We start from the raw sequence: 22,583 nt of genomic DNA on the forward strand, positions 1-22,583 counted from the left end.
AAGGATTCAGCTAAAGAAATAAACCTTGTCCCTAAGAAATGCTTGGAAAAGATGAAAAGGTCATAATTGCATCTGGTGGTTAGAACTACACCAGCATTTTTGTGGGGGATTTTAACCGTTATTGTTTGCACCTAAGCATAACCTGCCACATTGTTTACTCAGGAAACCTGTCTGCTAAACAATTAGTAGCAAATAAAGTAGGCTACCATCAGTTCTGAGAGGTCCAAGTTCTACAAGGAGGAGCCCTGTGAATGCTACTTTACATAATAGCATGCACTGTTCCTTCATGCATTTGTGGCATCAGTCTCCAGTGAACTCCCTGAAAAGGAAGCTGAAGTCAGGTAGGGCTATCCCAAGAGCTTCTACGGTTACATGCTTTTCCTCTTCTCAGTAGCGACCACCTTTCTGCGTGTGACAAGACAGAAGGGTGTGGGATAGAGCTGGGCTGCCATCTACTCTTTTTCTCCCCCCCGTGTGCTTTCTGATGAATGTGGTTACTCTATATTACCTCACTTGCATGTTTTTTAAAGGAATCAAATTCAACAAGTAAACACTTGTGCCTGACCTTCTGTTAGAACTGCATATTGTCTCTAAGCTGAGTTGTTTAAAAGTTCTTTGTAGTCAATCTCTTCACCATGCTCTGAAAGCAGGGAAACTAGTCTGGGGCACAGAGTTCAGTCACAGGCAAGTTTCTCGCCCTTAAGGTTAAACATGAGCAGGTTTGACTAGAGGGTTGCTACTGCTACCCTTCCTTGGACACTAGTTGTGTGGGTGCCATTACTATTCTGCAAACCCCCTATGGCCTTGCATGCCTAGGGCACATTATTCCCATCGTAACATAACTCCAGAAATTACAGCTTGACCAGTGCCTTTAGCCCTTGGCTAAAAAATAATGTGTACATGTTAGATCCGCATAAATTGCAGGCTTGCTATATAAGGAAGCATCAACCAGGTCTTTCTGATCAAGCAATAACAGCAGTCACCACCTGCAAGAAGATTCTCATGTTTGGGGGCAGGTTGTTCTTCAATAAAGCTTCCAATTCACAAGTGGTTTATTGTACATAATGCTAGAGAGCAGTCCAACAAGCAAATAGCTGCTTGGAACAATCAAGAGGCAATTTTAGACAAAAAACAAAGCAGAGGTTTCTACTAAACCTTCCATAAGAAGGTGGAAAGGTTTATCTACCCCTCACACCATCACAAGTTAGATTTTCTACCAAAAAAGACTTTATTAAAAATCTTAACCTTCACTACACAACCGAGAAAGCATTGATATGGCATATCAGTACATTCACAGTCAAAAGTAACTTTTTAAAAAATACTGACCACCTCGTAGGAGAAATAAAAGAGAAACACAGACTTATTTAAACCTGTCTGTAGGCAGTTTGACCACAGTTAGGAGGTATTGCCCTCCACCTCTACCCCAGAAACACATAATGGCTTATATCCCCAACTTGCATAGATCAAGTATTTTGCTTTTGTGACAAAGTGAACTCAGCATTTTGTATTGACTGTAACACTTGGAGGAAGACATTTTACACATACTGTTTCATATCCCATTTCCTCTCTGTGTTCCACATCACTAGCTGCAGCTAGTGGAGAAAGTACATCAGGGCATGGGATAATTTGTACCATTTTGGAGAAAGGCAGCAGTATGCAGACAGGGGGTTGTGATTTTCAGTAGTCACATGTGTCTTATAACACTAAATTCACTCAAAATGTATACCAACAGCATGAAGTTCTCCCCATTTTCTGATCAACTATATTGTTTTTCTGATCTCTGAATATGGAGAAGAGGAAGAATTTCGATCCCAAAAATCCTGCTGACCAGGTTCTGCCAAATATACTGGGCAGCATTTGCACAAGTATCAGGCTACAGAGAAGAAACAGAATAGCCAGAACAAAGGACATGACAGCTATTATCACCTTTTTGTGTTTGCTCATGTTGCTCCAAGACTAGGTAAATAAGGCACACATAACCAGTCCAATTCTCTGTCATATGCTGTCAACTATTTTGAGGGAGTTACTCCTGAAAGAACTTCATGGAGCCTCATGCCACCCACTCTTGGAAGATACAATTCAACTGATCTCTGGAAAAACAACCATGTTGAAAATGTAGGCCTTTGCTACATTTCTCTGTAGAAACTACTTTGAAAAAGGCTCAAATAATAAGGACCTACACCTAAGTGAATCAGGTTGCCATTGTGTCTGTAATTCTTTAGGAACTATCCCTGAAGTTAAAAAGGTGGTAGAATTTGATAGGCTTAGTCGCCTATAACATTTAACAGCTCTTTATTAGATTGTGCCAAGCTGCATCTGCTAAAAGGAACAAACCGCCTAGGATCTAACTTAGCTGTCAGAATTTTTAAAGCCAGGTGGTAACGAGAGGGCCAAACAGGTGCTTGAAAGTAGCAAGGCATAAGTTAAATCCTGTTATAGTACCTGTATCAGTTACTTAGTCCTTTCTGACACCAAATAGCAGCTTCAGAGAGCTATGCAGGCAAACTTATGTTGCGAGGAAACTAGTTCAAAACAAACAAAAACACAGAAAGCAGTAGAAGGCCACCCAAAAAAATTGGTTGCATCTTGTTTGCAAGCAGACAAAATCCTGTTTGAGCTGAAACATGCATAATGTGGGTCATCTGCTGCTCATTAAATAACTGTGCCAAGCACAGGATCAAGCTTGATAGCATAAGAAAGAGTTGCCTAACAGATGATAAGCACAGGAGCCACCAAGGGGGCAGTATCTCTACTAACCACCACAGACACCATGAAACGTCAGACCTCGGATGACAGTATTCTGGGCTTCCAAGAAACAAAGTAGGACACCAACTAAGGTACTTACGGCAAACCCTAACTCAGCTGGACATTACACATTGGTGTCTTTCCTCTGGAGCCCCTGCCTAATCAAGGCAAAATAATTCATTACTGGCAGGTTTTAAAGAGATTGTCACAACTCCACCTTGCTCGCCAGTTGCCTAGCCTCATTCACTCACAGCCCACAAAATACTGAATCCAGGACTCTGCCCCACGTGTAGCTCACTGCACGTTCGGTTCATTGTTTAGTGTAGGCAGCAGGGCTTTAATAGAACCCCAGCCCATTTGCGCAGTCTGCCAAGCATATACACCTTGTTCTGTATGTGCCATCCACACTAGAATAGGTATACATGTGCTCACTCTAACATGAGAGCAGCAATGCTGCAACTCCTACCCCATGTCAACAAGGGGCATTACCAACCAATCTATTTGCATGAATACTAGCCGGCTTTGTTTCAGAAACTTAGATGGTTCTGGGGCCAAAAGGTGTCCACGCATTCCTCTTCTTCAAAGCTGTAGTCTCGCTCTCCATCTTCCTCTTCAAAGAGCTGATCCTCCAGAAAAGAACCTCCAAGCCCATATTCCTGCTCATGGACAGAGACCTCATTGGGGACCACATGCGAAGCACCTTCTACAAAATCAGCAAATCTGGGGGAAAACCAGCAGAGAGCAGTGAGAGCACTGCAGCAACCAGCTGATGTCTGACTATTATTTAATGGCCTGCCATGAAATGCATGTAACATGGGCCAATTAAACATTTGTCAGACGAAGTCCAAACTGCAGGCATGGCCAGGGGAATAGCCCCCATGTGTAGCATGCACTCAATAGAGCAATGCACACTTGGTATTTTTTCCTGGCGTGTGTCACTAGCAGAGAAGCCAGCTTCAAACCTACATCTCATTCCCGCCCCTTCCCTTAACTACCCCAGATTCCACCTCCCTCCTATAGCTGAGTTTGTAACCAGGCTGTCCTTTTGAAGGCTCCCAAAGGGTATAAGGATTCCATAGCACCATGCAGCTTTCCCCTCCCTTCTTCTAATCATCTTGGACAGTACCTCTTGGGAGACTGGATGCGGGAGACTGCTTTCCAGGCAGAGAATTCTGGGCTGCTGCAGTACTCCCGCAATTCCTCCAGGGCTCTGCGTGTCTCCACCTCCCCCTGTATCCGGTACTCCTCCTCAGTCAGCAGACGTGGTGGGCTGGGCTTTTCTGGGGCTGTGGAGACCTTCCTGCTAGGATAGCAATGACATTAGTGGCAGCTGCAAGTCTGAACATCAAAGTCTGGTGCCTTCCAAGAGCCCTTGAGCAGCTCAGGAAACAGTGTTTACTCTTGAGCTTCACTAGAATAGGGTGCAACTGGGAGCCTGTACCAAAAGGGCACAAGACTCTGATTTTGGGCTAGGACTAGACCTTCTTCAGAAAGATTCTTCAGAAAGTCTTACCGCATTATCTTGATGGTTCTTCCCAAGACAGTATTGTGATACACAACAACTAAACACAATTTGGCAGTGATCGGAGTAGGGTATTCTTTGAGTTAGTGAACACTAGGTAGACATTTGAACAGACCTCAGACCTGTGTGTCATTTTCTTACATCAGACCCAAAGAGAGACCTTTTACAGACTGTCTTTTTAGGGCAATTCGCTCCCCGCCTCAAATTTTATGCCTTGAGCAGTCTTACGTCTCTTGTGTCTTACTGCTGTAAAGTTCAATTGAAAAGAGGTTTGCCAGGTATTGTAAATATATATGTTCTCATATGCTATGCTCATAGGCCCACCTGACAGAAGAAAAGACACAGAGAGCAGGAGGACCCAGGCATTTAAACATGATGCTGGTCTTTAGAGGGAGACAGAGCTTGCAAAAATCTCTGAAGGCACCATCTAGTGGTATGTTTCAATCCAGCAACTGAAATCCCAATTTTAATGGTTTCAACACAATATCCATTTGACCATATTTGCCACTCAACATCCAGAGCAAGCTCACCAACAATTCAACCCAGCTTCCACCATACAGGCTGCGTGGAGCAAAAGCATACCCATTAACTGGGGGTTAAAGCATTAGGTTAGCTATTCCCCCTCCCACAAACTGTTTCCATCAGCTACCATTTCACCTGGCTTCACCTGAGGGAGGAAAAAAGAGATAATGGATGTGTTCAAACATCACTGTAAACCATAAGTAATGGCTTACTGTAAATATGTCTGCTTCATTCCTCCCCACTAGTATGTTTAACCACAATCCCTGGCTTGGCATCACATCTGAACTGGAGATCATGTTTTGTTTTATTCAAACAAACCATGATGAGAAAGCAAACTTTGGAGCAAAACAAACCATAATCCTTGTTTGGGCACAGCAGTAAGCCAGGATCATGGTTTGTTTCTGCCCCACCTTAGGAAGGAGGAGAGAATCAGGGAGGAATAAAACGATGGTTTACAGTGGCACATGAATGCTGCGATTGAGGTCTGACTGAGCTGGCTGGGATCCAGTCAATGGGTCCTCCTTTTTGAACACTGTTCCCATAGCACCTATTTCAACTGGTCATTAGAAGAAACTTTACCCAATTACATAACTTGCTATAACTTTTAACAACTGGTACGTGAATTTGCCTGCTTTCCTCTTTCCTCTCCATTCATTTACACTAGTATATTAAATAAACAATATAGTTTTGCAATCTAATATGCTGCACAGCAGATTGCTGCACAGTGCCCCAGAATTTTAAGTATTTAAATGATTAACAACAATCATCTCATTCTGAGCAACTATCCTCTACAGGAGTATCCAAACACTCCCTGTATATATATGCAAAAGTATTCATTCTCCTTCTGATTATCCAGATATAAACTACAGACTTGGCCAACACTGAATGAAATATAGTAAATGATCTTTGAAGAGGCAATCCTTGTTCTCTCGTACATGTTAGAAATTTCACTGTGTTCTGAGTACATACACACAAACACAAGCACACACCTTATCTTACTAGTCTATTAATGTCTATTATTGGATTGTGCCTTCTAGGATGAGTAATGCCCTGCTTCCCATCCGTCACCTGTAGATAGCATAGGCCCACATGACTGGGTACTCCAGGTTTTTAGTGCAGAATGCAATTACGATCAGTGCGATGGCGATCTGCCGTATCTGGATGCCTGCGTAGAGGAAAAGCAAGCCAAGAACCTGCAAACCCCAAGTGAGGAGATTGATGCTGCGTTCGTTCTCCAGGGGCCCATATTTGTAGCACACTGCAAAGCTGATACACCCTACAATGAGCAAGTAACCTGAAAAGAAAGGAAAGGAAATAAAAGAAGAAACATAAAGAGATACTCCAAGAATTATTTTTAATCTGGAGCCTAAACTATCCTCACGGTGAGTGACTTAATGAAGGAAGCACCACCCCAGGAAGCAAAATCAGCCAGAAATAGATAGAAAACAATGACTATTCCCTAACAGCAAGAGGATTAAAACATGTTGCCAACAGCAGATTCCAGAAGGTAACAAAAGCCAAGAACTCAGGTCTTTTACACAATCTGCTCTAGGAAGACTGGACCAAAAAGCCTTAAAATGAATGGGATGCTGATCTAGAAAGGTTGTATCATACCAAGTGTCATTAAATCAATGACCCCTGTGCTCACAATGCGTGCTTCTCCTCACATGGGATATTAAAAGGAAAAACCTCTCAAGATCAAAACCAAGTTAGGGTTTGGTACGGTTGACAAGGACTGCATAACTAGAAGCCTGAAACAGGTTGCTTTCAAGACACATGCAATACAGTGGTACCTCGGGTTAAGTAATTTGTTCCGGAGGTCTGTTCTTAACCTGAAACTGTTCTTAACCTGAAGCACCACTTTAGCTAATGGGGCCTCCCACTGCCGCCGCACGATTTCTGTTCTCATCCTGAAGCAAAGTTCTTAACCCGAGGTACTATTTCTGGGTTAGCGGAGTCTGTAACCTGAAGCGTATGTAACCCGAGGTACCACTGTATCCAGTAGTGTAGCTGATGCCATTATTTCCTTCATAACTCCCACCCTAGTGCCTCATCCCACTAGGAGTCACCATCCAAATACCAGTTTTACTTAAATTTCTGTTTAAGTGACTCCAAATTATACTTGAGCAGAATTTGCTGAACAGTTTTTAGCTGTCATTTTGGTGTGAACAAATATCAATGCAGCTAAATTTGCCTTAATTAGATCTCTAGGAACTCTTTACTCAGGCTAATTGGGAGCTGAGGATGAAGTGTGGGGGCTGAGCATTTCCCTGCATTACAGGGGGTGGACTAGATGACCCTTGGTGCTACTTCCAATTCTAAAATCCTATGATTCTATAATTCTAGATTCACTCAAAAATATGAAGAATAGCCCAAGGCACAGGCTTTGATGAAAAAGAAAGCACAGAAAGTCAAGAAATACTCACCCAGCAGATATTCCCAGTACAATTTACAGATCTCCTGCAGGTTTCTGAAGACCAGCTGAATAAGGTAAACAGAAAAAGACCAGCCTCCTACTAGCATGAGGTAGATGGGACTTTTCTAGGGCACAAAAAGAACAAGCAAGCTATTTTCGCATTATCGACAGAGCAGACAATCCAGCTTGCCCTAAATTAGGCATACAACACTACTAGGTTGTTACCATATGCAAACTGCACAATTTAAATTCTATGGCTGGGTTCTGGCAGGCAGGCATATTTCAGCATAGCCTGGCAAGATAAAGTTAGGCCAGATTCTTTGGTAGGGACTGATGAGAAGTATTTGGCCTAGTTCTCACAACAGCAAGTAGAGTGGCAAACCTGTATGTAGACTGTACTATGCAGGTTGCTGGTGGGGGCTCACACAACACAACATGCCCTACTAGAACCCTTCTTCCCAGCACTCTACATGCAGGGAGAGGGTCTTTTTTTTTTAACAGAAGAGGATTAAAATCATCTGATGCATACCACTGAGACACAGGTTTACCCATTTTACCCACTAATCAGAACCAGGTCCTAGACTACAGTGGTCAATTTTGGAGCTGAATGAGGGATTACAGGGGGCGGGACAGCCGTGGCCCTCTACTTAAACCCCACTGAACTGTGTATCTGCATTTGACTTGGTCCAAACACTTTCACAAAGGACACACAAACACTTTTCACAACTCCACAATATGAAATATGAAGCACAATAAGAAACAGGCAATTTCAATTCAAGCAGCTATTAAACTATCAGATGAAAAGACTTGTCCCAAGACAGGCATTTTCATTTGCTGAATCCCATTTTTTTCTCATAGGGAAATATACCATTTGAACTGTGCGGTTGATGGCATGGATTTTCCTACATTGCAAAATACTACAACTGGGATTTTTAAAAGTGGTTGCACAACCACTAACATTTGAATTTGCATATGGTAAGCTGGCGGAATGTAGCCAAGCAAAAATGGAATATACCCACTAACACATATACACACACTGCCAAAAATCATTTAACTTTTTTCTAGTATATATGGCAACCACAGTAGTAAAGTATTTATCATATTAAGTTAAACCAGATTCCAACAAAAACGTGAACTGAAGTGCTTCTGAGCTACTATATATCAGGCAAGAGCCATATATTGAGAAGGGTGTAATAAAAATCCCACTCTGTGATGATGTGAGCCATGTTCATCTGCCCACAGCAAGCAAATGTTTTCTTTTCCCTATTTTCAATTATTCCCCTCTCTAGGGTCAATGATTATTACGTCTGTCAGTTCCTCATTTGCAAGGGACAGAGCACCGCTGCACATCCTGCTTCCTCTCCTCTTGCTGCTGCCATCTCACTCATTCCTCTTGCTAACTTAAAACAGTGAAAGGAGGAATATGGACAACAAAGCTGTATGGAAGACAATCCCTCTAGCCAAGATTGGGTGGTCAATGTGCCTGCATGTTCTTTAAGCCGTGGACAGTCTGAATAAAGCACTTGAAATTAAAGCTGAAACATTTGGAAAGATGAACTCTGAACTCGTGGCTTTCTGGATGCTTGTTGCCAAAGAGTCTAGTATTGTCAATAGAACAGTACTTTCACTCACCTTGGGCACCATTCTGGACATTACATAGATGACAATTAGCAATGAACTTAGCACGCCGATGCTTATTCCAGCCGAATAGAAGAAAAGTGGACTTCTGCAAAGACAATTGTTATTTCAGTTGCTGTGCAGGAATAACATCTATACGTCCACAAAGGTTGTCAGGAGGAGCAAATATTCAACACACGCCACAAGAACAAGGGAAAATGGCTGGAATACACCAAGAGCCAAAACCTTTGGCTGGCCTTTGGGTAACAAGCCGGAGTTTACAGTTGCCATGTGGAGGTGGAGATTGTTCTCTCTGTTGCTTCTGGCAAAGCCCACAAAGCCATGAGTCCAGAGAGACACTGGAGGCAGCATAGCCATGATTTAGCAGAGCAAAAGGCAACTTTCTGTGGAACAAAGAAGCAGCATGTCCTTTGCTGGCCATGGCACAGCTAGAGACAGGCAGTCCTGAGTCCCGGGTCTCAAAGGCCAGACAGAGAGCCCTGGGATGGGGGAGAATATTTTGCTCCTGAGTCTGAGGTTCCCCACCCCTGCATTAGCCTTTCATTATTAAAACAAAAACCATATAACCTACTACCATTGCTTTAGACAGGAAAGATCAATCTGGTAGCTGTTACAGGCCAAGCAGATGGCTGCAGTAGATTATGTCTGGCATTTCTGCCGCCCATTACAGTGCTCACCTGCTCATCAAGTCAGCACAGAAAAACAGCAGAAGGCCCAGAAATGTAACCACGAAGAGCTTGGGATCAAATGCTGCAAGAAAATGAAACAGTTCATCCGTTGTGTTGAACTGACCTTTGAGCTGCTAAATCTTTTGGATTAGGGTGTAAGGTAACCTCAAATGCTGTCAGACCAAGTGCCCATTTATGATGAGGCTTCATATAGCAATACTGCCAGACACACAACACTTGTGATGACCGCTTCCTGTCTTTCACGGGCATCATCCAAAACCACCCTATACTTTTGCGCAAATCTAAATTAATTCAAAGGGCAGAGTACAAAGTTCCTGTGCAGCAACATAAGGATGCTGATCTACTGCAGGAACAAGCACACTACATCCTAATGAAGGGACAGGTTACCTGGGTTTGGGTAACCTGTCCCTTCACTAACTTACCAAGAAGAAACAACACAGCATAGCACATAACTCATTCAAGCAGTTAATACTTTTCCTTAAAATAGTAGTGCTCACCATCAACATCCCTCCCAAGTAAAGGACAAAAATGAACTGAACAAAGTTGGACTTTACTCAAACTTTGGTACTCTGAGATAATACACACACACAGCAGTTCACTAATTGCAAAAGGTGCATGCATACTGAAATGGCCAAGCTCCTGTGCAATATATACAGGATCAATGCATATGTGCCATTCACAAGTGATGGGTATTTGCACCCAAGTATAGAAAAAAATGGGTTTATATAAGTAAAAATCTAAGATTGTAATAATTTAAGAATAAGATCTGGGTAGTAAAAAGAGGGAAAGAAATTGTTGAATTAATAATTTGATTTGGAATACAAAAAAGGGTGGTATGAGGAGGTCCAAGAAACAAGTAAATGAAAAATAAGGAGATGGAAAGATTTTTTTGTTTTTAACAATTTTTTGTTGGATATTTTCTTTTTTCTGTTTTTATTTTTTGTAATGTAAAATCCTTAGTAAAAATTATTATAAAAAAAAGAAGAATGAACCATTAATTGAAATTTCACACTAAGCAATAGGATCTACTTTTTAAAAACATTTGGTATACGAGTGTCATGTGTCCATTTTACAATAGAAAATATTCTAGACACATACAGTGGTGCCTCGCAAGACGAAATTAATTCGTTCCGCAAGTCTCTTCGTCTTGCGAGTTTTTCGTCTTGCGATGCACGGTTTTCCATAGGAATGCATTGAAAATCAATTAATGCGTTCCTATGGAAAAAGCCTTCCCCCGACCTCTTCTGGCGGGCGGCATTTTAAAATCGCCCGGGACAGCGGAGGACTTCTCCGCTGTCCGGGGCGATTTAAAAGCCCCTGGGAAGGCAGGCAGGGGGGACAAAGGCTTTCCCGCCCGGCCGCCCGGCTTCGGGACATCGTTCCGATGCCGGGCGGCTGGGGGAGGCTTTCCTGCCCCACCGCCCGGCATCGGGACGATGCCCCGATGCCGGGCGGCTGGGGGAGGCGTTCCTGCCCCACCGCCCGGCATCGGGACGATGCCCCGATGCCGGGCGGCTGGGGGAGGCTTTCCTGCCCCACCGCCCGGCATCGGGACGATGCCCCGAAGCCGGGCGGGGGGGGGAGGCTTTCCCGCCCGGCCGCCCGGCTTCGGGACATCGTTCCGATGCCGGGCGGCTGGGGGAGGCTTTCCTGCCCCACCGCCCGGCATCGGGACGATGCCCCGAAGCCGGGCGGCTGGGGGAGGCGTTCCTGCCCCACCGCCCGGCATCGGGACGATGCCCCGATGCCGGGCGGCTGGGGGAGGCGTTCCTGCCCCACCGCCCGGCATCGGGACGATGCCCCGAAGCCGGGCGGGGGGGGGGGAGGCTTTCCCGCCCGGCCGCCCGGCTTCGGGACATCGTTCCGATGCCGGGCGGCTGGGGGAGGCTTTCCTGCCCCACCGCCCGGCATCGGGACGATGCCCCGAAGCCGGGCGGCTGGGGGAGGCGTTCCTGCCCCACCGCCCGGCATCGGGATGATGCCCCGAAGCCGGGCGGGGGGGGGAGGCTTTCCCGCCCGGCCGCCCGGCTTCGGGACATCGTTCCGATGCCGGGCGGCTGGGGGAGGCGTTCCTGCCCCACCGCCCGGCATCGGGACGATGCCCCGAAGCCGGGCGGCTGGGGGAGGCGTTCCTGCCCCACCGCCCGGCATCGGGATGATGCCCCGAAGCCGGGCGGGGGGGGAGGCTTCAAAAGCCGTCCGGGGGCTTTTAAATCGCCCCGGACAGTCCCGGGGCGATTTAAAAGCCCCCGGTTAGGCAGGCAGGGGGGGCAAAAGTCTTTGCCCCCCCTGCCTGCCTTCAAAAGCCGTCCGGGATAGCGGGAAGCTGGCGGTGGGGAGCAAAGCCTTTCGCCCCCGCCGGCCTTCCTGGACCTCTTCTGAAGTCCGGAGGGGGGGGAAGGCTTTGCTCCCCACCGCCAGCATTTAAAAAAAGGTCCCCGAGATTTCCCTATGGGCTTTCGTCTTGCGATGCAAGCCCATAGGGAAAATCGTCTAGCGAAGCGTCGCAAAAACCGAAAAACCCTTTCGTCTTGCGGGTTTTTCGTCTTGCGAGGCATTCGTCTAGCGGGGCACCACTGTAGGTTTTCACAAGGAATGGTAAGAGATCACTAAAACCAGAAGAATACCATATAAGTCAAGCTTACATCTCGTTAAAAAGCTAAAAAAAAAAAAAGAACTTTGGGTCACTGCGACTTATTTGGCCCTCACAAAATGAATCAACTTCTCCATTAGCCTGACATAGTGAAGCCTGTGACATCAGCATGAAATCCTAGTATGCATCCTACTTATGGCACCACATTTAGTACAAAGCATCTAGATTACATAACTCACTTGCCCAGCTAGTGTCCTGATATTCCTGCCCTCGCATCACTACTACATTTCTGTGCAACCAGAAGGCCTGCAGTTCACAGTATCAAGAAGTAAGCAGCTTAATCTAATTCATTTAGCAGTACTAGATGCACAACTAACAGCTTCCCCAGTAAGCCAGCAACTAAGGTAAAAGAGGACATACTACGAGCAACGATGATGGTGTAATTGGAGCCTTCTTCAAGCACATCAACTTTCAAACAAGTTTTATTACTGTAGAGACCTACAGTAACATAGGTGTCATTGAGTTTCTCTTTGAAGAAGGAGCCAATGTAGTTCCACACATTGAATCCCTCCAGTTCCTTAAGCTTTTCCTCATTTTCCACCTGGATGACTCGGATCATCTTGCTGCTTTTTACTCGTATCTGCAAAAGACAGAGGTGGGAAAGGGTTAGCCACAAGGGAGATTCCAACATTAAAATACAGAAAAATCAGAATATCACCACTCAAGTGGTATCTAAATAAACAACACAAAACTTATGTGCCATTATGAAGTGCACGCTACAAAGATGAATGACAGGCTGGTTCAGAGGAAAGTACCAAGGAAGAGAAAGGGGCTTTTGGAAAGCATGCCAACAAAGGAAGCTGGTAAGATTGGTATAATGTACAATTATTATAAAGGAAAAGTAGAAGCATTCACTTGAAGGAACAGGATCAGAAAGGGAAAAATCAGGATCAGGATCAGAATGGGGAGAGAATGAGGAGACAGATGGCCAAAGTTCCAATGCTGAACTTCATTATGCAAACAACTGAGCAGCAAAACAAGTTTACAAGAGACTGTGTGAGTATTCCATTCAATCAAGGCTGAGGGCCTGTCCAGGCACCGTGGCTCAAGTGGGTGGGCAGGAGCAACAGTCACCACTAAATTATTGATCCTGTTATGGAGAAACTGCTGTGATAGTAACTGCAATCATTGCTGCAACAAGTATGAATCTCCATTGTTCACAGTGATGCGAGCACTTACTTGACCTTGCCTATGACATCACAAGTCCCTTTCCCCTGGCTATTGTGCCATCTTCAACCAATCTTTTCTATTTTCCAACTTCTCTTCTTCAGTAGCTGCATAGTCAACCCTCTCCCACAAATAAAAAAGGCACCCAGCAAGGAAGAAAGATTAACAGCATAATCCTAACCTTGTCTACTCAGAAGTAAATCCAACTGAATTCAACAGAGTTTACTTCCAGCTAAGTGGGGTTAGGATTGGAGCTCAGGTATGCAACATTCCATTACCTGGGTATAAGTACTCAGCTTATGTAATGCTGGTAAATACTGTGAAAAGAATAGAGCTGCTCCAATAGGGAAAGCACAGACATGTGCCAACCATTACTGTAGTTGGGTAAATCACAAATAGTGTATGGAGAGTTTGCATTACCCATAGAGATAAGTAACTAACTAAGGGATAGGAAATCTGTGGCCTTCTAGATGTTGATGCACTCCATATGCCATCAACCACAGCCAGCATACTCAATGGTCAGGGATGACGGAAGATATCATCCCACGGTATATGGAGGGCTACAGGTTCCCTATTTGTCAGCTACATCAATCTGCAGCATAACTGGGGCTCCAAGAGATAACCTTGTATTTGACTTTTATCTCCAACCATGATAACAATCTATTTTTCTCAAAGCCTGAACCTATGAACATCATTCTATAACACAGAATGCTCTTTTGAATAAAAGTTTATTTTAACGACTGTATAATACAACTTGAAACAGAATGAGAAGGCACAGAGAAAACATTTCACTATACTGTACAGTGGTACCTCTGGTTGAGAACGGGAACCGTTCCACAGGCCCGTTCGCAACCTGAAAACAACGCAACCAGCGTCTGCGCATGCGTGGGTCGTGATTCGCCACTTCTGCGCATGCAAGTGACGTCATTTTGTGCGTCTGCACATGGGCAAGCAGCGAAACCAGGAAGTAACCTGTTACAGTACTTCCAGGTCGCCGCGGGACGCAACCTGAAAACGCTCAACCTGAAGCAAACCTAACATGAGGTATGAGTGTATACAAAACTAGCTTCACAGTAACACAATCGAGCACTTCAACAGTAATCATGGCTCCAGTTCTGAGCCTTGAGAAATTCATTACACAGCACCCCATATCGTTCATCCACCACACACTCCCAACCAGTATGCTGAGAAACAAAAGACAATGGAGGTTTTTATGAAAGCTACATGTAGCTACTTAACAGAGATTTACATAATCCCTTGAATTTTGTTAGCAAGTATGCAGACAGAAAGTTCAGCTGAGGTTCGTCAACTGCCAGAAAATTAAAGGACTCCATTTCTTACCTGAATTCTGGTCCATATGTCATGCCATTTTGGGGTCACCTTGTTTGTGTAGCAAAACTGCTTAGAGGAATTCTCTTTTTGCATGCGATGATCTTCAAGAGGCAGCACTCTGTCTACTGAGTTCAAACAATAACCAAGGACTGTGTTAAAGACATTTGCAAGATCTTTGCCTGAAATCAGAGTTGCTGCCTGAGAATTAAGAGAACTGGGTTGTTTTATACAAAATGTAGATCAGGATTAGTCTATTCAGTAAGGTGCTGGAATGATGCTCTCTAGCCTACACCAAGAAAGCACTATTTCCAAGAGCAGTATTAGCAAGAGGACACAAAAAATTCCAAAACATCACTATTCATTTTCACACAAGTTATACCACACCAGTGAACTGCAATAGGCAACTTAAAAGCAGCCACCAACACAGGGTTTGGTGCCCCAATATCTACACATAGTGCACAATGAGAGGGAGCCTGCACATTCATGGACATGCATGTACACACGCACCTTCTACACATACCACCATGTTTTTTCTCCTACATTGAATTTGAAATTTTAAGATCCTCAGGGCAAGCACCTGATTGTGTACACTCTGCAAAGCACTATAAAAATTATGTGTGCTTGGCAAAGAGGAAATTTCAAATAATTCACAAGCATGCAAAAAGTAACTTGTGAATGGGGGGGGGGGGAGGAATACTTTTATGAATATAGCACCCAACCTGGTGTCCTCCAGAAATTTTTGACTACAGTGCCCATCATCCCTCACCAACAGCCATGCAGGTTGAGGTTGATGAAGTTGTAGTCCAACAGCATGTGGATGGCACTAGGTTAGAGAAGGCTGCTTTGCAGAATAACTAAAAAGGTTCCTGTCTCAGGAAGTTAGAAACTAAATTTCACTATGGAGTGTGTGCATGCATGAAGGAAAGTGGCAAGGATTAGCAAGGGACAAACAAGCACAATGCAGTTAAATATACTTAGGTTTTAGAGCCACTGGATTTCAATTGTTTAAAATCATACCCTGCGCTGATTTCCTGTGCCTCCAGGAAATGGCACTGCTGGGGGGAAACCTTATCAAATTCAGCTGGACCTGCTTCCAAGTTAGCAGGCTCAGGACTGCGCTGTCAGTGTCGGAAGTTTAGTGAATCCTGCCTTTTACCAACAATTTTCACCTGAGCTGTTCAAATCTGACACTTGCCAGTAAACAAGTGCCATCATTTACAGCTAAAGGAAACGTAATATACCCCAGATTCATAGCCAAGCATTTCTGGCATTTCCAGTTTGCTCTCTTGAGACTTGCTGGTAAATAACAGAAACATAGTGCCGGACAACATTTATGTTTTTATATACAGTACGTTGGAAGCCGCCCAGAGTGGCCGGGGCAATCCAGTCAGATGAGCAGGATACAATTAGTAGCAGTAGTAGTATCTTACCATACATGGCAATTGCTATAAAGTTGTCTCACATAGAGCTAGGTCCCTCAGTTCCAATTCCTTGGTGAATTAATTATGAACCTTTTGGGAAACACCACACTAAAGCCTCTTATGTCGAAGCCCAGGAACAAATCACGCCGCCTTTCTGCCTTCACTTCCCAAACAAGACCACGGATAAGTTATGCTGTCTTGTTTTGGGCGGCATTTGCAGCATTTTAACGAAACTGTCCATTTCGTGTGAATTATTTTTATTAGCAGTAATGTTCTCTGGCGCCCTTCATCCGAAGATCACGGGGCGGTTCAGGCTGGAAATGCAAAACCTGCCTTGGGAAGGGAAGGGAGCTTAGCCGAGATTCTGGCATCATCCCTCGCAGCTTTGCGCTCCTGCGATTCTGCAGCCGCCCGGGGAGAGGGCCGCCCTCCTACCCACTTACCTGAGCCGCCCACCGGCACCACGAGGACCACGGCCCCGAGGAGGAGGAGGAGGAGGAAGCGGCGGCCAAGCCCAGGCCGCCCCGAGGCCGCGTTCGTCCCTCCCGCCATGGCCTTCACCCGCCGCCCATCCCGAAAGCTCGCTTTCTCGCCGCGTTCCTCTCGCAACCTATCGGAGAGCAGGACTCGCCGCCACGCGGCCTCCCCTGCGCATGACCGAAAGGGATATTAGCCAATGGCCGGCTGCTCGAGCGCGGCCGCTGTCGGGAGTTCCAACTCTCGAGGCCGCCTTGCCTGACGGTGGCGCTGAATGACGTGCCAGCAAGCCTATCGCCGCGGCGGCCTCTGTGAGGTAACGCCTTTCGGCAAAACGGCACATTAACTCGCTGGCTCTCTGGCCAACGACAAAGTCAAATCGCCCGACCTTGAGCCCGCCCCCAGACACGTATTGGGTTGCGGACGTCCCTTGACAGCCAATCAGAGGAACAGTTTTTAAAGCTAAGCCCCCGCCGCCGTTTTCAAGCGGCAACCAAGGGGGAATGTCTGACGTAGATCGAAGCGACTTTGGCTTCACGCGCGCGCTGCGCAGGCAGCTGTTGAACCTCGTTGCTGAGCAACCGCCTGAGTGACAGGTGGCAGTTTCAGCTCTCGCTTTAGATCTCAACTGTTAGAATTCAATATCTCCAAGTGGAGGGAAAGAAAACGACTCCACCTTGTGGGAATGTTCAGGGATGCAGAGAGGATATATTGATTTTATCCTTTCCAACTTGTATTAACAAGTTCCACAATTTAGCAGAGTAACATTCCCCTTTTTAAACTTGCACAGCTAATGCTCGCTAAAGCCTCTAAAATACGTTTTCCTTTTGGTAATTTCCCATTTAGTCCCTCATAAAAAGATAGGCACGACACAGTCTTCTATAAAAGTATAAAAAGAGTTTACTCACACATTCTGTTCACAGATGGATCCCAGAAGGCAGACTTTAAATTACAAAAGTAATATACAGCTGGAAACTATCCCATAAGGAGACAGCCCCTTTGTAAACCAATAAAATCTTTAATAAAAATTAAGTTTTATAAAACTCTATAAAGTATAATTACCACAAGATCTAGATCAGGAACAAGAGAGGGAATACAGATCTGCATCAGAATCTGCTGCCCCTGTGGATCCTGCTGCCTGAAGTACACTCACCCAACTTGTGATTCCCAGCAACGGCACAGTGGCTTTCAATTGCAGAGAACATGGCATCATGCTTATCTTCCAAGAATTTATCTAATCCTCTTTCAAAGTTGGTGGCCATCACCCCCTCTTTTGAGAGCGAAGCTGTGCAAAGAACAGATACAGAAGCTCACTGCGAGCCTGGTTTCTCTCAGCTGTACGCCAAGTGTGCTGCCTGTCAGCTCCCTCCTAACATGTACACATGATGGGCAGGATTAATATATGGAGTCCCATAAGTGGAAGCCCTGCTCAAGAATATATGCAGGTGCAAGAAGACTTGCCCCTTTTTCTTACCCCATTCCCCCTGAAATTAGGTCTAGAACAATATACCCGTACATAGTGTATAAAGTACATTTGAAACACATTTTCAAATGTGTTTGTTAAGGGCTGCTGGGATTGTAATTCCATGAGGAATACTACAATGCCCAGAATTCTTTGAGGGGGGAAATGTGCTTTGAATGTGCTTTAAAGGCCCAGTATAGTGTGTATGCAACCAACAAGTAGGTGAAATTGATGCATATGTTTGTGCAGGAGCATGACTTCCCTTTATACCACAGCCTTTCAAACTTTTCATATTGGTGACAGACTTTTTAGACATGCATCATTTCATGACCCAGTAATTAGGTTTTACTGGCAAACTGGAGGTTAAACTAACCCCTTTCCAGCCCTGGGAGGAGTGCAGGAAGCATTTGCATGACACACTTACACACTGCAGCTGACACACTAATGTGTTGTGACACACAGTTTGGAAAGCTCTGCTTTATACCATAGACAAACAGGGAGGGTCCATATTTTTTCCAATGGCTGGATGTCTCCAATGTAGCTCTTAATATAACAGAAATCTCTATACATGTATTGATGGGGAAGTTAGCCCACATCACTTAGGTTTCAGTTCTCATTTGTCAGCCAAGGCTGACATTATCCATTTCAACCCCCCAAACTTAATCAATATCTCACTTCCCTGTAGCTGTAATTGCCAGACGAAATAAAAACGAGCACACTAAACTTAGAAAAAATAAAGTTCAAAATACAACAGAACATTGTTACCTAAAAGTGTGGTGTGAGGTCACAGTCACCTGGTCTTGAGTTCTCCAGCTCCCACCACATTTCCCATGAAGGGCCGGGCACCCGCAAATTTTTGTCTTGGGGCTGTGCACACCACAAGGACTTGTGCACCTGACGTCAGCACGCTTGCAGCAAGTGCGTCCAATATCAGCATGCCCTGCTGATGTCACATGTGCACATCAGTGGGTATACTGACGTCAGACGCATGTGCGCATGTGGCGTGTGTAGCCCCAGGCACCCACTGGCCCAGGGCCAAGTTCGGGGTCATTTAACACAAATGCTTCTGCTAGCCAGAGGCTATATCCAGGATCGCTCATTTTATAGTTTGGTACACTTTATTGTTTTTCCAAAAATATAAAGAGTGGTGGTATACTCCCTCCAGTGAAGTCAAAAATATGAATGCATGATTGAATGAATGGGGAAATTCCAGTGTTTCCTGCAGTAGGAGTAAGGAAAACACTAAGACGAATTCTGGAAATACTTAACCTGAAAGTGGGGAGTAAAAATGACATTATATTAAACCATTAAACGTTAATGGGCTTTGTTTCCTATTGCTTTTGTAATAATTTACAATTGGAGAAAGAAATTAATAATTTTCTGATGTAATGCATTGCCATATTGTCAGAAGCTAGGGCAATAAAAAGACAAGGTTAGGAGTGGAGAAAACAGTAACTGTTGCAATGTAGAAATAATAGCTTCCAAGAAGTCAGCAATTCTTTGCTGCTTTCTCTAGTGTAAAGGTGGGCTATCTTTATTTTGTGGGGGACCACATTCGCCTGGTGGTGGCAATGGCAGGAGGGGGGAGTAATCTCTGTGGGGCTGCATGCCAATGATGGGTAGAATCAGAGACAAAAGTGTTCTGGATTGACTAATTGCCCTATTCCAATTTTCCCCATTGCTATCTCAGATTAGAATTTCTGTTCTTATGCAAGTCTAGTCAGAAGTAAGCTCAAATGGGCTTCATAAGACAAACAGCACATGGTATTGACCACACAGAATTTTTGCATGATATTGATTGAGGCTCTTATCTTACACAACTTAAGAACATGATAGGATACTTTATTTATTTATTTATTTATTTATTTATTTATTTATTTAACAAGCAGTTCTCCCATTTTCATGCTGCTTATCAGTTTGCAGGCCATTATTTAAGGGACTGAGTTCAATCCTTGTTTTTGTTTAGTCGTGTCTGCCTCTTGGTGACCCCCTGGACCAGAGCACGCCAGGCACTCCTGCCTTCCACTGCCTCCCGTAGTTTGGTCAAACTCATGTTAGTAGCTTTGAGAACACTGTCCAACCATCTCGTCCTCTGTCGTCCCCTTCTCCTTGTGGCCTCCATCTTTCCCAACATCAGAGTCTTTTCCAGGGAGCCTTCTCTTCTCATGAGGCGGCCAAAGTATTGGAGCCTCAGCTTCAGGATCTGTCCTTCCAGTGAGCACTCGGCTGATTTCCTTCAGAATGGAGAGGTTTGATCTTCTTGCAGTCCATGGGACTCTCCAGAGTCTCCTCCAGCACCATAATTCAAAAGCATCAATTCTTCGGCGATCAGCCTTCTTTATGGTCCAGCTCTCACTTCTATACATCACTACTGGGAAAACCATAGCTTTAACTATACAGACCTTGTTTCAGGACTTTTTGGTGTAGGATGTGGGTCATAAATTTAATAAATCTAACCTGAGCTAACCTACTCAGAAGTAAACCCCATTTGATTCAATGGAACATACTGCCAAGTAATTATGCAGCTTTTAAGTGAAATCCTATGTTTATCTACTCAGCACACCCCAGTGACTTCAATGGGTCTTACGTCTCCTAGGTAATTGGCTCTAGGAGTGCAATCTCAGTCTCTTTCATTTGAAAGGGAATTATCAAGAGAGAGTGCATGAACTGTTCAGAGGCATAACTAACTTATTCACTTCAGGGTGAAATCTTCTCTTTTGCTTTGTTATGTTCGTTGTTTTATTTTCATACCCTGTAAGTCTCCCCAGCAGGGATAATGACTGTCAAGGCTCTTTGAGAACAGCATGTTCACACCCACACTATCTAAAATATATGTCTATGGATAACCCTTGTTCCCGTGCCAAGGTCACATCGCTATCCTACCAGTCCAGCAGTCCAGAAAGAGAGAGAGACCCTGGCCTCAGAGGAACAAAACAGGATGGATTAAGAGAGGAAAAGAGACCTTGACCAAAAAAAAGTGCTAGGGCAAGAGACAGGGATTCTTCCTTATTTTTTGTTTGCCTTGGAGCACAACAGACCTCACAATAATTAAGGAGCACATTCTAGCTGAGAAAGGAGCCATTCAACCTGTTTTGATAGTCCAGCCTGATGTACCGTAATTCAAGATGGCTTTCTCAGAAATCCCTCTCTATAACTGGTTTGCTGGTTGAGTTTATTGCTGCAAAAAGTGACTCAACGAAAAAGGAGCTTGAGGGGCTCGCTCTGGCACGTCATGAAACAGATACCTGCACTGATAATGATCAGTGGCTACTGTTACCTGGACTTTCTGCTGATGCATCCCTTTTCCAACAAGAACATACAGTATGTACTGTAAAAGCAAATCTCTTCTTCAAAGAAGAACCTTCAAAGGTGGCTACATAAGTGCAGGTGCTTGGGGAATAAAAAGGAACCAGGCAAGATTAACATCCTAGAGTTAAGTGTCCAGTGCTGGCTGAGACACTTTAAGCAAGGACAGTTGTGCAGCTCAGGGAGGGCTGCCGTTGAGTATCAGTGCTCCTGCTTTAAATGCAAAATGTAGCTGAGTGTCAGCGCTTGGAATGCATCTCCTGATACAGCAGAGGTCTGAAACACAGGAGAGCTGCTGTCAGTGTTGACAACACTGATGTAGAAGGCCTATTGATCTGACTCAGTACATATAAGGCTGTTTATGATGTTTTTAACACTGGCAGAGCCAAAGTCCCAATGTTTTCCTCTGGGCAGCTGGAGATAGCTTTTCATGCAATGCTCATAACTGAGAGGCATAGGTACTCTAAGGTGGGATGTAGTGCCACCAAGGCACCACAATGTAGCATGCATAGATGGATATCTGACTTGGTTCTTTTGCAAAAAAAGGTAGGCCTTTGTAGCAAGAGGAATAGCCTAAAGCGTGCCTGTGTGCGTAAATTCATCAAAGCAAGAAAAGGCTTCTTTGTCTTTGGCTTCAGCGTGTGAGAAATTAAGCAAGTGCCTAAGAGCCTTTGTAAGGAAAGAAAGCAACAACCCTACTTCAGAACGGATCTCAATTGCTTTTCCTTTTTGATTCTCTCCAGGAGGCTCATATTAGTGGGAAGGAAAGGCTCAGGGGGTGGACGGCAGCCTTTTCAACAAGCCTATGTGGGATGCAAATGCTTCACAATCCCATCCTTTCAACCCACGTGACCCGGCTCTTTAATGCCAAATATTTTCTTAATAGCATAATTGTCAAGGCCCTTCCCACATGCTGCCCACTGCTCTGCACTTGGCTTGCTGCACCTGGGTAGGGAATTTCACACTCACGGCGATAGTGGGAGAGGAGGGATAGCTTGTAAACTGAGCTGATGTGAAGTGCTAGGACAGTCCTACTGCACACCCCACGATTGGCCAGCTCTCACAAGAAACCATGAGCTTCTCCAACCTCAGTCTGACCTCAGTCTCTGAGCTCATCCACTTCTCTGTGTTATTCCGACTTGAGTTGCCATATACTCAAGCTTGTGGAAATGTGGCTGAAGTTGGTTCCTAGTGCCTTATTCAACACAGAGCTACGTGCATGAACACCTCAAA

At 44.8% G+C, this 22,583-nt stretch overlaps 1 protein-coding gene and 1 long non-coding RNA gene across 4 annotated transcripts in view; both read right to left on the reverse strand.

The window, feature by feature from the left end:
• Positions 1-1,034: 1,034 nt before the first annotated feature.
• The window catches only part of LOC309362589, a 97,940-nt gene continuing 76,391 nt past the window's right edge, over positions 1,035-22,583 (reverse strand). Inside the window, exon 2 of the long non-coding RNA XR_014165012.1 lies at positions 1,035-2,231. This is a non-coding gene — a long non-coding RNA (uncharacterized lncRNA). The remainder of the gene's footprint in view (positions 2,232-22,583) is intronic.
• Positions 1,210-16,863, reverse strand: NEMP1 (nuclear envelope integral membrane protein 1). 3 transcript variants are annotated; one of them, XM_081898158.1, is made up of 9 exons: positions 16,549-16,863; positions 14,694-14,806; positions 12,546-12,765; positions 9,521-9,593; positions 8,838-8,931; positions 7,216-7,330; positions 5,858-6,083; positions 3,872-4,048; positions 1,210-3,465 (listed from the first exon to the last, which is right to left on the reverse strand). In XM_081898158.1, exons 1-9 carry the CDS (start codon positions 16,655-16,657, stop codon positions 3,273-3,275), a joined length of 1,320 nt encoding a protein of 439 aa, XP_081754284.1. In that variant the 5' UTR covers positions 16,658-16,863; the 3' UTR covers positions 1,210-3,272. The 3 variants fall into 3 exon arrangements, with proteins under 3 accessions (XP_081754284.1, XP_081754282.1, XP_081754283.1); XM_081898156.1 differs by having other exon boundaries at positions 14,694-14,809; XM_081898157.1 differs by having other exon boundaries at positions 3,872-4,045; positions 14,694-14,809; positions 16,549-16,862.

Source organism: Podarcis melisellensis (genome assembly GCF_964234715.1).
Source record: "Podarcis melisellensis genome assembly, chromosome: 2".
Taxonomy (NCBI): domain Eukaryota; kingdom Metazoa; phylum Chordata; class Lepidosauria; order Squamata; family Lacertidae; genus Podarcis; species Podarcis melisellensis.

Excerpts from the sequence above, each read along its gene's own strand:
- NEMP1 (XM_081898156.1), bottom strand. The coding sequence starts at position 16,657 with ATGGCGGGAGGGACGAACGCGGCCTCGGGGCGGCCTGGGCTTGGCCGC. Across the intron at positions 8,932-9,520 it reads TGTGCTGACTTGATGAGCAG|AAGTCCACTTTTCTTCTATT; the intron begins GTGAGCACTGTA and ends TTGTCTTTGCAG. Across the intron at positions 7,331-8,837 it reads TGTCCAGAATGGTGCCCAAG|AAAAGTCCCATCTACCTCAT; the intron begins GTGAGTGAAAGT and ends TTTGTGCCCTAG.